The sequence below is a fragment of the Azolla caroliniana genome, unplaced genomic scaffold (genome assembly GCF_043228905.1).
Source record: "Azolla caroliniana isolate FFs.n. ecotype wild unplaced genomic scaffold, voAzoCaro1.0.p SCAF_688, whole genome shotgun sequence".
In the NCBI taxonomy this organism is placed as follows: domain Eukaryota; kingdom Viridiplantae; phylum Streptophyta; class Polypodiopsida; order Salviniales; family Salviniaceae; genus Azolla; species Azolla caroliniana.
The window spans coordinates 1-17,566 of record NW_028231123.1 but is presented as its reverse complement, the minus strand read 5'-3'; the positions used below and the strand labels follow the sequence as shown (position 1 = coordinate 17,566).

Below are 17,566 nucleotides of genomic sequence, written 5' to 3'. Positions count from 1 at the left end.
AAGAAGGTAAGCAAAATTACATTAAAAATGTCTTGCATGTACCGACCATTACGAAGAATTTGGTCTCCGTTGGCCAAATTGTAGAGCAAGGGATGCAAGTTCGATTTAATCAAGGTGGTTGCTTGATCGAAAAAGAGGGCCGACTCATCGCACGCGGACGAAGAGAGGGCTCGATGTTCATTCTTGATTCACGCGAGATGAAATCCGCCATGTTCACGAAAAACACGAAAGCCGACTCCGACATAGAGCTATGGCACAAGCAAATCGGCCACATCAATCTCAACAAACTCAAAGCAATGAAATAAAAAGGAGTCGTCATCGGACTCCCAACATTCAAAGAGAAGGAGAATGAAGGTGTATGCGAAGCGTGGCAATTCGGCAAGCAACACCGACACCCATTCCCGAAAGAGCGGAACGTGATCAAAGGTCTACTCGACGTAGTCCATTCCGACGTATGGGGACCGGCACAGACGGCTACATTCGGCAGATGCCGATATTACGTGCTCTTCATCGACGACTTCTCTAGGCACACTTGGATCTAACCGATGCGGCAAAAGAGCGAAGTGTTCGGACACTTCCAAACTTTCAAGAATGAAGTCGAGAAAGCCACGGGCCGACATGTACGTTGCCTTCGATCGGACGGCGGCAAGGAGTACTTCTCGGACGCCTTCACGACGTATCTCTGAAAGGAAGGAATTCGGCGAGAATTCACTTGCCGACACACTCCGCAACAAAACGGGGTAGCCGAGCGCAAAAATCGGCACATCCTCGAAGTAGCACAGGCCATGATGAACGAGAAGCATATGCCCAAGTCATATTGGGCCGAAGCTACAAATACGGCCGTCTACCTAATGAACCGATGCACAACATCCGGCGTGCACGAGGTCACTCCGCACGAAAAATACTTTGGAAAGAAGCCAGACTTATCGCACACCCAGATATTCGGCGCGATAGCGTACATGCACATCCCCGACGAGAAGCGTCAAAAGCTTGATCCGAAGTTGGAGAAATGTATCCTCGTAGGATACTCACTGGAGCAAAAGGGGTACAAGTGCTACAACCCCTCAACTCGAAAATCTCGAGTAAGTCGAGACGTCGTTTTTGATGAGTCCGCATCCTGGTACGCACCAGAGACAACTCCGACTCCGACTCTGCTCGACCAGGAATCCGCCGAACAAGAGATAGAGGATGAGGATCGCCTTACGCACATGTTCGAAGAGAGTCCGATCACGACCTGACTGAGCGGACCACAAGAGCCTTTGAGCGATCAAAGCACATCACGGCCTAGCCCGAAGATGGACAAGGTCAAGGCGAAAATGGAGGAATACGCAAATGATTGTTTCGACGACTATGAGTCGACTCACTCACTCGATAGTGAGTTCGGCGGCTTCGATGTACCAATCGGAGCTAAGAAAGCCCTCATCTCAGCAAATGAAAAGCTCTGTCGCTCCACCCGTGAAAAGAACCCCGTAAGCCGATTCAGCTACAACGATTATATGGTGTACCATTATGCCTTTATGATGAAGGTAGCGACAGTACGGGAGCCGGAAACCTTTTCGGAAGCCACGAAGGACCCGCGATGGATCGAAGCAATGAACAAGTAGATGAAGGCACTACGGAAGAACGAGACGTGGGATCTCTTTTCCACCTCACCACACAAAAAGGCGATCAGATGCAGATGGATCTACAAGGTGAAGTATAACGTCGATGGCTCTGTAAACCGCTACAAAGCTCGACTCGTAGCAAAAGGATACGCTCAGACGCATGGCGTCGACTACGAAGAGACCTTTGCCCCGGTGGCAAAGATGACGACAGTGCGGACCGTAATTGCGATTGCCGCGGCGAAAGGGTGGCACCTCCATCAAATGGACGTCAAGAACGCCTTTCTACAAGGCGAATTAGAAGAGGAGGTGTACATGATCCAACCACCTGGCTTCAACTCGAGCACCCATCCGAAAGCGGTTTGCCGGCTCAAGAAGCCACTCTATGGCCTCAAGCAAGCACCGCGTGCTTGGCATTCGAAGATAACACAATATCTTCATCAAATCGGCTTCCGTATGTCAAAATTGGACAACTCCCTCTACATACGAAGCGATTCCGTAAGTCCGATCGTCATCATTTTATATGTGGATGACCTATTCATTGGAAGTGAGCAGCTCGTTGAAATCAATAAAGTCAAATCCCTCCTTTCCGACAAGTTCGAGATGACGGACATGAAGGAGCTCCACTACTTCCTCGGCATCAAGGTAATTCGGACTCCGGCCGGAATCATGATCTCTCAATGGCACTACATCCTCAACTTGTTATACAAGTTCGGGATGGCTGAGTGCAAATCCGCGGCAACCCCGCTCGATCGCAATCTCAAACTAGATGCGAACTCCGGCACCACAGCGTGTGAGCCGACTCAGTATCGGCAACTCATCGGGAGTCTCATGTACCTCACGATTACTCGACCCGATCTTAGTTATCCAGTCAGTCTCCTTTGCCAATTCATGCAAACACCGTGTGATACTCACTTGGATTGCGTTAAGCGAGTTCTACGATACGTGAGTGGCACAATGGATTGCGGCATCCTCTACAAGACCGCGATGCCATTACGACTCGAGGGGTACAAATACGCCAATTGGGCCAGCTACAAAGCCGATAGAAGATCAACCTCCGTATTTGTTTTCTCCCTCGGCAAGGGAGCAATATCCTGGAGTAGCAAGAAGCAGCCTACCGTCGCTCTTTTGAGTACGGAGGCGGAATATAGGGGCGCAGCCGTAGCTACATGTGAAGCCGTATGGCTTAAAAGGATTTTGAAGGATTTGGGCGTTCCCATCAAGGATCCGACTCCCCTTTACTACGACAACATGAGTAGTATTTATCTTCCACGCGCGGACAAAGCACATCGAAGTGCACTATCACTTCATCCGAGAGCGCGTTCTAGCTGGCGATGTCGACCTACAACACATTAGCACCAATCTTCAAACGGTTGACATCTTCACTAAAGCCTTAGGAGCCGACAAGCTATGGCAATGCATGACCGATCTCGGATTGACAATCCCTGACCTGCCAAGCTTGAGGGGGAGTATTGAAGACACTACGCAATAACGCATAGATTCTGCAAGTACGCACAACGCAAGCTGGAGCACAGATTCCACAACTCCGCATAAAGCGAGTCGACGCGAGTCGAAGCGGACTCCCGAACGTGAGTTGAAGCGGATTTCGGATATCGTCTGAAACCGACCCGACTTGAGCTTGAGGGGGCGTGTTGAGAATCAAGCTCAACTTGGTCTAGTGTGTGAACTCACCTTGAGAGTGAAGAGACACTCCAACGATCAAGAGTCACCATTATGTCACCACTTTGTATTCTAGCATTTAGTATGAGTCATAGAATCATATTCTATGACACATAACTTATGAGCTTTCACATTCCCCATGCTCCATGAGTCTTGTAGTTAATGAAGAGAGAGGGTGACTATATAAAGCACCCTCCTCCCACTTTGTACAATGTTGAGTCTTTCTCCTTTGTCAATATACTTTTAACCTTGCGTATACTCTGTCTCTCTCTGTCTCTCTGTCTCTCTGTCTCTTTGTCTCTGTCTCTCTGTCTCTGTCTCTCTCTCTCACACACACACAGTTCACACCTATTCCGCTTCACAAGAATCCATCTCTTGATTCTTTACACCCACGTCGGATTTTGTTGTCGTATCCCATGGATACTTCCTTGAAGCCTGTCCATAGCCACCCGATTGAAGGATGTCACTGGCAATCCTTTCGATATTCTGCACTGTAGCATTTTCGCCTTGTAATCCCACAAATATCGCAACACATCCTTCCCGTTGAATTGCCCGTTACGTTGCACGAGCCGCTCTACTATCGCCGCAATCTCCGACATCGCATATTGTTCTTGTAGTATCCACTCGAACATCGCCATCATGTTATTAGCCTCTTGTTGATTTTCCATCTCCTTGCCACCCATTTTCACGTTGGGTTCACCACTTGTGTCGGGCCTTTCGCCTCGGATCGTTTGCGTGAGTCGGGTGGGAACCACTGGGGTTTTGGACTAGGAGAAAGAAGAATATGAGATAAGGTTAGTTATGAATAGATTGGAAGATGAAGATATGAAACTTGTGAATCCCACGAGTATAGTGTATTAATTGATACTTAGATTGTAAGAGAGAAATAGATGGCAAAATCATGAATCCCACGAATATTCTATATTAATCAACCCTTATAAAAAATCAACAACCACTATACATCTTTCTCTCTTCCTTATATAGTGATGGAAGAGTCTAAGTTTATCACATGCAAGCATCATGCTTTTTCTGACTTTAGTTTTCATGCACACTACATGTGCATGATTAGCTTTCTATCACATCTTTTCTTTTAACTCGAGTGTGTATGCATGAATAACTTTTTCTATCATGCTTATCTAGAATATTTACATGGGATAAAGTTTAGCAAAACTTTAAAACTCATAATATGCTAGTACAATGGTAAGGCTTAAACTCGGTAACATGGAGGTACAGGGTTCAAATCTTACCCTATGCATGTAACATAATTATTGTAATATTTCTCCTATTTCTTTATACTTAGTCAATCGGGTACTCCACATATGTTTTACGTAGTGTACAAAGTACACCACGACAACGTGATGTCGACCCTCGGACACAATGTTGTGGTCTGACGGTTCAGATGAAAGGGTCTGAATTGCCAACTCTACCATTCTCTGCACGTTGTCAGTCGCCGCGTTGTTTAATGGATCGCAGAAGACTACTTTGTTGGTAAGCTTAGATACTTTCTGTCGCATATTCGTCCACAACACCTAATGGCCATCAAGCACGAACAAAATGAACATCAAATCACGTTCAACCACCTTCCTAAGGATGGGTTGCCCCTTCACCGTTTGTTGGTGTAGCTACACCCACAATGGGTCGACGATGGTGAAGCGGTCTGTCACCCGGGTGGCAGCGAGTACTCCATAAACAATGTGAATAAGGTCATAGTCCACGTTGATGCCATTTCACGACACTTGCACATGCTCTCAAGATCTGACTCAGTAACGTCAAGGGCCATATCGAGACGTTGGCAGGTTAGCTAGTACCTGAATGCATTGAAATATGTAGGTTGAGTAGGTATATCACACTCAATGTCAGTTAGTAGGATACTAATTTATATTTCACATAAAAAATACTTGGAAAAGTGTTTATTCGGTGTTTGGATCCACAACCTTATGCCCTTGCTATGCTGAATTTGAATTGTGGCCACATCCGATGCAACGTCATCTGAATCTGATGTTAGGGTGACATAAAGATCAATGTTTGACTCAACCTCCTTCCGTCAGACTGACATCTTCTGTCGTCTCTGTCTCGGTGGAGTGGACACACCACCCTCAGATGGGTTTAGAGCCTCACTCACATTTGTGGACACACCCTGCGGTTGGGTGGATATCCCCGCCTTTTTACACCTTCTCACCACAATAAGAAACATGTTATTATTTGAATTCTGCCAATAAACCCTCCAACACATATCTCAAATGAAATCCTCGCTCATACTTACAAAAGAATCCAAACCGGATCTTATCTTCTTCGTCAACATCTCCAAACGCTCATTCTTTTTGGAGTCGTATATGGCCATCTCATTGTCCATAAATCGCGCTACGAACTCTGCCTCTGTGTCAAGATGGAGTTCAGTGGGAATAGAGTTGTACCTCAAAACAACCCTAACCTTCAACTTTTGGATATGTGTTTGCGATTTCTATTGTACTTGATTTCGGGGTCCATGAATCTTCTAAGTGATCTTTGACGCTCATATCTATTAAAGCATGCCCCCGGAGTACCCTCCTCCTCTATACGCATCCCTCGGGGTAGGACTATGCCTATTCCATGTTCCCTGAGTAAATGTGATTCCATGTCACTTTTTTTGCGATACCACCTTGGCGAGAGGCGGCGATACTCAATATAGATACACGCATGTGCCTTGTTGCCATTTGCATCTCTTCCAACCTTATACAACAAGTTTGGGCGAGGAGCATCTGTTCCGTCTATATGTGTTACATATTTAAGATTGGCATAAAGATTGACATATTGCAATGACACCAAATCTGCATACCATTTGGAGCAGCATCTTGGTCAAATGTTGCCATGGCATGTATTGGCTCGATCGGAGGTAGATGAACCGCTAGTGTCTGATCCATTCTCTCCCCACCCTTAGACATGTCGGTTGACGAACTTCTCCAATGTCTTCTAACGAAGACCCTTTAACAAATCACGAGTCAACATACATGCATCAAACCCTAAACCAGTATTAGGGGAGATTGGTTCGTGAGATACCTATCTTGAGTTGGATATATGTCACCATTATCGAAATCCCACCAATGTTTGTACTTAGACTTGGAAGCCATCTACCACCATTCAAGCAAATCATTTCGGTCACTAAATTAGAGATCAATATAATTGCATCATTTTTGTTGGATATGATGTCTTAAACAATGATATCTCATATACCCACATATTATAAGGACTGGCTGGGATATTTTGATGAGTAATGGGGCACACAGATATTGACAGCGAGTGAGTGGGATCAAATTATTTCCCTATGTTTATTTGTCCACAACCCAAAGAGAAATACCCACATGAATGAAGTATTTTATGTGCTCAATTAAGTATAGTTTCGAACCACGTCCTATGTGATCAAATAAAATCTGAATGGACTAGAACATACAACTCAATGTCATTTCTTCATAACATACAAATATAGATGTCAGTTTGGCCATGTACGACCTTAAATAATAAACATAGTAGGAAGTAACTAAATACTTGTTATTACCATGCTCTTGGTCTTTTCACTCGATATGTACTGGCATTCTGCTTCACATGTTGTTGCTTTCACAGCGTTAACAACTACTTGCATTGCATTATGAAAAAAGAACAATTTAAAGAAGCAAAGAAGGACTTATGGAGTTAATACAACATTAGTTGTTATATGTAGAAACTTACATTACCGATGCTTCATTGTGAATCCTAGCTCAGATTGGTACAAAAAATAATCACATATGACATTGCCAAAAGATTAGATACACAAACTTAACATTGCTGATTCTGTGTCATTGAGACTGGCACAGATTCGTACAAAATAAAATTTGCATTTGTAGCATTACCAGAAGATTAGATGTTATATTAAAAAACTTACAGTTATTGATGCATTGTTGTTGAGGCTAGCACAAATTTGTGATTGATCAAAAGCGTTATCGTTTGCTTTCACAAGGATACCTGTTAGCCCAAGTTTCACAGTAAATTACAAAAAAAGACGTTAAAACTTGAAGACATAAATGTGGCCATATGCATATTTATCTAAGTATATCTAATACAACATTGCCACTTACATATGTTTACATCACTGATTCATATACAACCCATTGTTCATAAATGGTCAATGCTTGTACTCCTTTCCCTTTGTTCCTTTTTTAGTACGTATACAGTCCAGAAGAGAACCAAAACAACCAAAACTTTTCTAAACAGAAACTTTCATATGTAAACATTACTAACTCTAAACGTGTGAAATGGTGACCAAACCATGTGCCAAACCATTAAAATAAGTTATTTATGAACACACCATTCGCAAATGACAACATTTGCATGATGATTACCTAATGATTCACTTGCACATTTATCATCAACTAATCTTTAAATAGAAGAGTGCATTCAACTACTGAATTATGTCGGAAATGATACATATCTTCACCTCAATAAAAAAGGGTTTAGGGTTTCCATGTCTCATCCATGAATAAACAATCAAGAATCGATGTCAAACGTTCAGTGCCATTTGGGATGCTACCAATACGCAATCTGGCCACCATGATATTGCCTCAAGAAGCAGTCTTTTAGCCACGACTGGAGCCATGGCATTCATTTACACATATCGAGCACTAAAAGTTGCATTTTAGGTATTGTTGAGTTGTCACGATCTCATATACATTAAACAATCATATCATTGTTGCCTTGTCAAAAGATCTCATTACAACTTAAATTAATTGAAAACCAAAGCTTGGTTATGTTCCTTAAGAAATAGAATGCCATTCATCCTAACCTTAAAGTGATGAAGAAAATCTGTTAACATTTGCTAGAGGCCAAAATCAACCCATGACACAAATTATGATTGCAAATATGGCTGAATCCATGTGTCATCCATATTGAAATAGAAATACAAGCTCTAGATTTCCCAAAGCTCCATCATCATTATCTTAATGCTTGTGGTAGAATGATTAGGTTAGTTGGTGAGGTGGAATGAGACTATGACGAAGTTCAACAAGTGTATCTAGGTTTTCTTGTGTGGATTAGACATGGTGAGCAATGATCTCCATGATTCAGTGATGGTACGACCCATGTACTTTATGACCCTAAACCCTAAACCCTAATCCCTCACCTCCAAATCTCCCCATATGTTATATCCTACTTATCATGTTGCAATAATTAGATGCCCTCTATATAATCTATTCCTTCCTTTTATGTAGTAAAACCCTAATCCCTCAACAAGAAAAAAAAACCCTCAACTATTCCAAACCCTAATCCCTCAACTCTTCCTACCACATGTAAAACAAATCAGAAAAAGTGATGTAATAGGGTTTAATACATACCTGGGAATAGTGATGGCGGAGATTGATTGCCACTTATGTCAATTGCAGGCCGCCTGATGATAGTTTTCTTTCCCGACAAAAAAACTCTCTCAATCTCGTTTGAAAAAATGAGAGATAATGACAGGTTTTAGGCTTTTATAGTCGTCGGTTGGGCGACCTGCATCGATGATTAAGTTGGTTGGGCGACCAACTTAATATAAACTTACCTGCGGTTGGGCGACCTCTGCAGAACTTTCTTTTTCGTGCCCTCTTTATTATCGAAATCTGACGGTGCAGACTGCACACGCCTTCCTCTGAGCGACCTGCACTGTCTGTGGCCACGATCCCTCACCAACTCTCTTTATGATTTGTGTCATAATAGACACGTCGCACATGAGAATGATGATGATGATGATGATGATGGACACATGAGCATGCTCGTGTCTGCCTGCTACCAAATATTAAAAGAGGGCAAACGAGGGAATCACGAGCACGAACAGTGCAGGTGGTCGCTTGCAATTTGCGTCATCCTATATATGGATAAAAAGCTTAACAACGTTTGTCACCAGGAGTCGACTCTCTGACATCCTCTGTCACAAGGAGCCCTACCAACTCAGAGAAGGATCCCCGACTCAAAGCTTGACATCAAAAACTTCGAAACATTAAAAGTAATAAAGTAGTAAAATAATAGAGTTATTCTTGGGATTTGATAGGTGTAGAGTTCGAAGTTTTGTGGCATGGCAAGAAGTTTTAAGGGGCCCTAATAATGGTATTGAATTCAACACCTTAATTATAAAATATGTTCATGGTGTCGTAACAATCTTAAAGATATATCTTCATATCATGGTGTGCATCCCATGGAATGGTATCATAGATAATCCAAATTATTCCTTGTGCAAAATGGCATTGAATATGTGAAGTACACTCTCAAGATTGAGCACTAGGTATTAAATCACATATCTAACAAAACTCTTGGTCTCAAACGCAAGTTGTAATTTGATTACATTTATATTAACGTGGCAAATCTTCCCTGTATTTAGATTTGGTCTTTTGGAGAAATAGTTGACAAAAGGTTGTCCTCTTAACACCCTCTTGATTGCAATTACTTCTCATCCTTTACCTAATTTATATTTGCATGGTGTAAAATTGTCATCACCAAACACTTAACCATATGTTGTTGACTGTACCTCCGTGCCCTAGTATATAACTAAACATTTGCAAACTTTGATAATTCACAATTCATTGATGACATTCTAAATAAGATTGTTCTCCATCTTAGATATCCTCCAATGTGCAATATTCTTGCCAACAATCAAACAAGTTGAGAACTTGAAAATATGAAAAGTTGATGTATGTATTGGAAATTTGTAATGTGGCCTATGCATGGATTGCTACAATAGTGCAATCGACTTTTCTATTATTGATTTATTAGCCAAGAATGCATGTGAGAATTTAAGGTGGAATGCCCTTGAACTATTTTGGCAACATGATACAACCAAATAGGTATTTATAGAAAGTCAATAAAGTTATTTATTTAATGCTTGTCTAGTTCAAAATAGCTTGAATACATGTCATATTCAATGACTTTGCTTGGAAAGTGGTTTTGTGGCTAAAAACAATATTGGACGCAAATATTACTTGATTTGTGGAAATACAAGTCAAAGAATGGTCTCCTGATGACATGTTCCTATAGCCAAAGAATTAACAACGTTTTGCTTAAATTTTCAATATAGCCATTATAGGTTATTTTTCATGAAATACTGCAATTAATATGGCCGATATCGTCATGAACTTCCACTCGTAATTGTTCTGCTACCATGTCCATGTCTCTAAGACTGTGAGCCCCAACTCAAACATGGTTTTGTGGCTAAAAACAATATTGGACGCAAATATTACTTGATTTGTGGAAATACAAGTCAAAGAATGGTCTCCTGATGACATGTTCCTATAGCCAAAGAATTGACAATGTTTTGCTTAAATTTTCAATATAGCCATTATAGGCTATTTGTCATGAAATACTGCAATTAATATGGCCAATATCGTCGTGAACTTCCACTCGTAATTGTTCTGCTACCATGTCCATGTCTTTAAGACTATGAGCCCCAACTCAAACTTCGATGATATCTATATGGACTAGATGCCATTGCCAAATGCAGGGGTTCAACGGATGACCTATCTCTCTCTCTCTCTCTCCTCCTCCTCCTCCTATTACTACTGCATTCCATGGAAGCTACCCACCATCTTTGATAGGAAGGAGAGAGAGAAAGTGATGATATGATGATGACATTCGAGAGAGTCAGAGAGGAGGCCAGAATGGCCCCTGAGACCAAACCTCCATCCATGAGAAGGAGAGGGGTTTGTCTGATCTGCCACAGCCCCAGATCAGAAGTCCTTAGGCACCAAAGCTATGAGCAGTCTTCATGGACCGCCAAGTTCATCAATATGTGGAGAGATAAAGGAAAGGCATGACTGATAGATTATTTAGTAATGAAATTAGAGGAGATTCACATTTTATGTCCATGCTCAAGGCTTGTGTCATTAAGAAGGATGTACATAAAGGTATCGAACTGCTCGGGAGAAATAAAGGAAATGCACGAAATAGAGATTAGCAATGGAAATAGAGAAGATTCTCATTTTGTGGCCATGCTCAAGGCTTGTGCCAATAAGAAGGATCTTCACAAAGGCACGCTAATACATGCTGAAATTCTAAGAAGTGGAGTACTTGAAAAGAGCCCATATGTAGCTAGTAGTTTAATAAGTATGTATGCCAAATGTGGTGTCCTTACAAAAGCACAACAAGTTCTTGAGGAGCTCCCGATTCGGAGTGTAGTCTGTTGGAATGCATTGATTTCAGGTTATATACAACAGGGGAATGGTCATAGTGCCTTGAAATGTTTCAAAAGGATGCATAATGAAGGCGTTTCTCCAGATGTGGTCACCTTCATTTGTATCTTGAAGGCATGTGGCAACACAAGGTCTATAGACGAGGGCAAACAAATTCATGATGAAATTGTGACTAGGAACTTGCTAAAGAAACACATTCTTCTTGGCACTGCATTGGTGGATATGTATGCCAAATGTGCTATGCTTGTGAAAGCACAAGATGTACTTGATGAGCTTCCTGAGAGAGATGCCATCTCTTGGAATGCTTTGATTTCAGGATATGTACACAAGGGGCAAGCTCAGGAAGCACTAGACTGTTTCCAACAGATGCAAAGAGAGGGCCTGTCACCTGATAATGTCACCTTCATTTGCATTTTGAAGGCCTGTGGCAGCATGAGGTCTCTAGAAAAAGGCAAACAAATTCATGAAATGATTGTAAATAGAAATTTTCTATCCAAAGATATCATACTTGGCACTGCTTTGGTAGATATGTATGCAAAATGTGGTATGCTTGCAACATCACAGAGAGTACTTGAAAGTTTGCATGTACGAGACATAATTGCTTGGAATGCACTAATTGCAGGGTATGCTCATCAAGGATTAAACCATGAGGCATTGAGCTGCTATGAACAAATGCAAACTGAGGGTCTTTCTCCAAATGCCATCACTTTTCTTGGCATTTTGAAAGCTTGTGGGGGTGCAAAGGTAATAAAGACGGGTAAATTAATTCATGAAGAGATTGTCAAGAGGAACTTGCTATGGAAGGATATTGTTCTGGGCACTGCTTTGGTGGACATGTATGCTAAATGTGGCATGCTTGCAAAAGCTCAGCAACTGCTCAAAGAGCTTCCTATTCGAGATGCTGTCTCTTATAATGCACTAATTGCAGGATATGCTGAATGGGGGAAATTTCTTGAGGCATTAAACTGCTTTGAATCTATGCAAAATGAAGGCGTTTCTCCTGATGTAGTCACCTTCATTTGCATATTGAAGGTGTGTGGTACCACAGGGTCTTTAGAGAAGGGCAAACAAATTCATGAGAACATTGCAAATAGAGGATTACTAAACAAAGATGTTGGCAACGCTTTAGTGGATATGTATGCTAAATGTGGTTTACTTGAAAAAGCTCAACAGGTACTTTGGGAGTTTCCCGTTGTAGATGTAGTGTCATGCAACTCAGTAATTCTAGGGTATGTTCAGCAGGGGCAAGATGAGGAAGCAATGGAGTGTTATGCATGGATGAGAACTATGGGGCTCTCTCCTGACTCCGTCACTTTTACTTGGCTCTTGAAGGCATGTGAGAGCATAGGAGCTATAGAAAAGGGCAAAGAAATTCATGAAGAGATTGTGAGTAGGGGCTTCCTGGAAAAGGATATTGTGCTTGGCACAGCTTTGGTTGATATGTATGCCAGATGCGGGGTGCTTGACAAAGCCCAACATGTTCTCGAGGAGCTCCCTATGCGAGATACAGTCACTTGGAATACATTAATTGCAGGATATGCCAATCAGGAGCAATGCCATGAAGCACTAGAATGTTTTGGAAGAATGCAGAGTGAAGGTCTCTTACCAGATGTGGTAACTTTTCTTTCCATTTTAAAGGCATGTGGCAGTTCAGGAGCTTTAGATGAAGGCAAAAGAATTCACGATGTGATTGTGAATAAGGGATTCCTGAAGCAAGATATTGTGCTTGGAAATGCTTTGGTGGATATGTATGTGAAGTGTGGCATGCTTGCAAAAGCACAACAAGTGCTTAATGGGATTCCTGTTCGGGATGGTGTTTCTTGGAATACACTTATTGCAGGGTATGCTCAGCAGGGGCAATGTTATGAAGCACTGAAATGTTTCGAGCAGATGCAAAAAGAAGGTATATCTCCCTACGCAGTTACTTATACTTGCATCTTGATGGCTTGTGGAAGCATAGGAGCTCTAAACAAGGGTAAACAGATTCACAGAGAGATTATGATGAGTCGAGACTTGTTGGAGGACATTGTGCTTGGAAATGCATTGGTGGATATGTATGTGAAATGTGGTATGCTTTCAACAGCACAAGAGGTGCTCGAGGAACTTCCTAATCGAAACATAGTATCTTGGTCTGCACTAATCGCAGGGTATGCTCAACACGGTCAGGGTCACGAAGCATTGGATTGTTTTGAGCGGATGAAAAGTGAGGGTATACATGCAAATGTGATCACTTTCATTTGCGTCTTGAATGCCTGTGGCTGTGCAGGGGCCATAGACATGGGCAAACAAATTCACGAAGAGATTGTCATTCAAGGCTTGTTAGAGAAGGACATTGTGCTCGGAAATGCTTTGGTGGATATGTATGCAAAATGTAGTATGCTTGCGAAAGCGCAACAAGTTCTTGAAGAACTACCAATTCGAAACATTATCTCGTGGAATGCCCTAATTTCAGGTTATGCAGAGGAAGGGGAAGGTAATGAAGCACTGAATTGTTTTGAAAAGATGCAAAATGAAGGGATTTCTCCAAATGAAATTACACTCTTATCAGTTTTGAGTGCCTGCTGTCATGCTGGTCTGTTGGACCGAGCAGAACTGCTTTATACAGATATGAGCAAAAAGTATGGAATTACTCCAAGTATAGAACATCATACTTGCATGCTTATGATACTTGGATCTGGAGGGCACTTCGAGAAGGCAATGGAAGTGATTAATGCAATGCCATCTTGTGATAATCTTCAAGTTTGGCTAGTATTATTAGGTGCTTGTCAAAAATGGGGAAATGTGAAGCTTGGGAAATCTGCATTTGATCAGGCAATAAGGCTAGATAAAACTTGCGGTGCAGCGTATGCCCTTATGGCTAATATCTTCGCAGCTTCTGGCATGCAAGAGGATGCACAAAAGGTTGAAGCAATGAGATCAAAGCATGTTGCTTCTTACAATAAGGAGGAAATATCACATGACTTGTGAATGAAAATGTTGATGCATATTTAACACTGTAAAGATTGAATTACAAATTTTGACACATTTTTAACTTTGCAGTGATAAGATGCACATGTAAAAAATTGTTGCTGATCATTTGGGTATCATGATGAGTTGCATTAACTGGGATTATTGTGACACAACTTTCTAAACAAAGATGGATTGTTTAAAGCTTTGCATAAAAGGCCCCTAGGTTCTATAAAGATGAGACGTAAATGCACATTTGCCAATCATGACAAGTTGCATTACCTTGGCATCATTGTCAGTCATCACCTTTAGACTATTTTGTGCTGGAATGAATAGAATGCCAACAGAATGTAAATTTGAACAGCCATTGATGGCAATGAGGCCTTGTGTTTTTTGCGTGTATGACATCCGGGTGATATGTATTTGCATGCATGTACTGCTTTACTTTTCTACTAAAAGCAATGCATGCATGGTAGGGGTCTCTCACACACACCTCCATAAAACCCTATATATGTCTGACATTGTAAATTTACCTCCCTCCAACATTTATTTGAGCTCAAAAGACAATAACAAGAGAGTTTCCCCCAACCTATATGGTGTATCTCAATAAGATTAGTGGGCATAGCACTTGTACTAGTAGTATTAGCTAAGATTTTGAGCAATATGCAAAATATTTGACATACGATCATTAACGATTGGTATGCTTCACACAACTTTTAGTTGATTTCTATGCAACTCTTAAATATGGGGGAAAAGTTTGATCGCCTAACGGTGTAGACTCTTGCCACAACACCAACATTTGACATGAACTTGGTTGGTTATGCAAAGAATGGCAAGTATGTATTCACATAACTTTTGGATGAGATGCTCTTACACCACACCTAACATATGTGTATGGCAATAGTTTCATAGATAATTGGGAATTGACTATGAGGGGTTCAAACTAGAAAATCATTTGGGGAAAAACTTCTAGCACCATACATGAGTGACATATGATAATGAGCTTTAAAATGTCATAATTGGAATGACGGACTAGGAACTGGAAAAATGTGAAGTACTTCGATCATGATCTATATACATATAATGAAGATCTTGGATGATGGGTGTCATGGAGGAGGCAACATTTGAGAGAGGGTGTAGTATCCGTGTTTCATAGAATACCAAACAACTTGAGATTTTGCACCACATCAGTATGGGTTTATGTTTGGGCGCCAGGTTTGAACTAGATGCCAACGGGAATCCATTCCCGGTTGGGCACAGGAATTAGAACCCGGTTCAAGCAAAACCCCGAATGTGCACTCATGAAGTCGGGAACAACTCCTGACGAAGTGTTGAGATGTATTGTGTGCCATTAGAAAGAAGCGAGAAACAAGAGGAAACTTGAGAAAAGTTGTTGCCATACATACATATACTATTATACATACACATATACATATACTATTATACATATATGATATACTGTATACATATACATATACATATACATATACATAGATAGTCTATTAGATAAAATTGGGGCCTACTTTTGTAATTGTGTGTAAAGTATCAGGCTGCCTGATGAGGTTTCAGTGACAGAGGAGGAAGACAGAAAGAAGAAAGAAGGCATGGCCGTGGCTACACGTTACTGCAGCGTGAGGAGCTACTCTCCAGCCATGGCTATGGCCATAGCCCCTCGTTTCTCAAAGCCCCACTTTTCCTCTTCCTCCTTCTCATGGTCTCATTCTCTCATCCACTCTCACCACGCCACCGGTGCACTTCATGTATTCAAGCTTTTCTCCACCTCTTCCAAAGTTAGCATGAGCTTGAAGACAGGAATTGTTGGCTTGCCTAATGTTGGGAAGTCGACGCTTTTCAATGCATTGGTACATATCTTCCTCGTTTCTCATTCTTATTTTCTTTCTTTTTCTTTTTCCTTGGAGAGGCCCTATTTCATTTAGGAAGAATTGCAAGAACTTTGATTTGGACACATTGTAAATGTTGTTGGCATATATACTATTGACCTTGGGCTAGATCAGGAAGGCAGCATTTTGTGGAGCTTCGAAATATGTACAGATGAAGGTGCAAATGTTTTATTGTATATTCATGTTATATGTGCTAGAAAGTACACAGTAGAATGGGCGAGGAGAGAAGTTAGAGAATATAAGAGATAGAAGGGATATGATCAACTAATCAATATCATAACTCTACAAAACATCACAGGCTCAATTATGTGTAGATAAGACGAAGTGGGGTCAAATTTGTGTCTTGCTTATGATGCATACACCATATATGGATCCTGTCACATTATGGCTGCTTTGTTCTTGAGATAGGCCTTTCCTAGTGTTTGCAAATCCAGACTTTTCAATGCCATGGAATATCTCCTTTCAGTGTCTCTCTTTCTCTTTCTTTTTCTTTTTCTTGGGAAAAGAAGATTTTGTTCACCATCACTTTGAAGTGCAATTGTAAATGCTATTTGTTGGAAAATATGAGGCGATAAAATGATTAGTGAACTTTGATCATGTTGTAATGATAGGGTCCAATGACAATAGTAATAACATTGAATGTTGAACTGGGCATTCATGTGACTGTTATATAGTGATCAGTAAGTTTCTATCACACTGCACCATGGCTTAGTCACAAAAGAAAAGGCACGATGGCAATATTAATACTCATCAAATATTATTCATAGGCTAGAACTTTGAAGTGCAGGTGTAATTGTTGTTGACAAATATGAGACGATGAGGCTGTTAGCGAGCTTCTACCATATTGCAAGCTGGTTGTATCATATGAGGCAGGAAATAATAGTAATACTCACCAAATATTGTTTACCGAGCAGTTAGAGGACTTTGAAATGCACACATAACTATGAAAATATAATTTTGTGATTAGTGACCTTTAATTAAAACTACATAATCATAAGAGGTATGGTGCAATGATAATAACAATGCTCATTGGATGAGGTGGGTGCACAACTGATTACGTGCTAGATCATTGAGCAATACAAAGGAAAACGTAGATCATTGTGGCATTGCTAATCTCGACAAATTGATCCTCTTCATACCCTGTTTTCTTGTTTCTCGTTTTCTTTTATCCCTTTAGAAAAGGAACTGTGGTTTAAGAGAACTTTGATGTGTGAATGTAATGGCTGGTTGGACAGGTTTATGTCTTTTCTGATTGCGTCAGACATTTTGAACATTT

At 41.1% G+C, this 17,566-nt stretch overlaps 1 protein-coding gene across 1 annotated transcript; it reads left to right on the top strand.

The window, feature by feature from the left end:
• Positions 1 to 10,879: 10,879 nt before the first annotated feature.
• On the top strand, positions 10,880 to 15,014 carry LOC147847770 (pentatricopeptide repeat-containing protein At5g27110-like). Its single transcript, XM_087338844.1, has one exon. The coding sequence runs from the start codon at positions 11,087 to 11,089 to the stop codon at positions 14,408 to 14,410; it is 3,324 nt and encodes a 1,107-aa protein (XP_087194970.1). The 5' UTR covers positions 10,880 to 11,086; the 3' UTR covers positions 14,411 to 15,014.
• Positions 15,015 to 17,566: the final 2,552 nt, after the last annotated feature.

Excerpts from the sequence above, each read along its gene's own strand:
- LOC147847770 (XM_087338844.1), top strand. The coding sequence starts at position 11,087 with ATGAAATTAGAGGAGATTCACATTTTATGTCCATGCTCAAGGCTTGTG.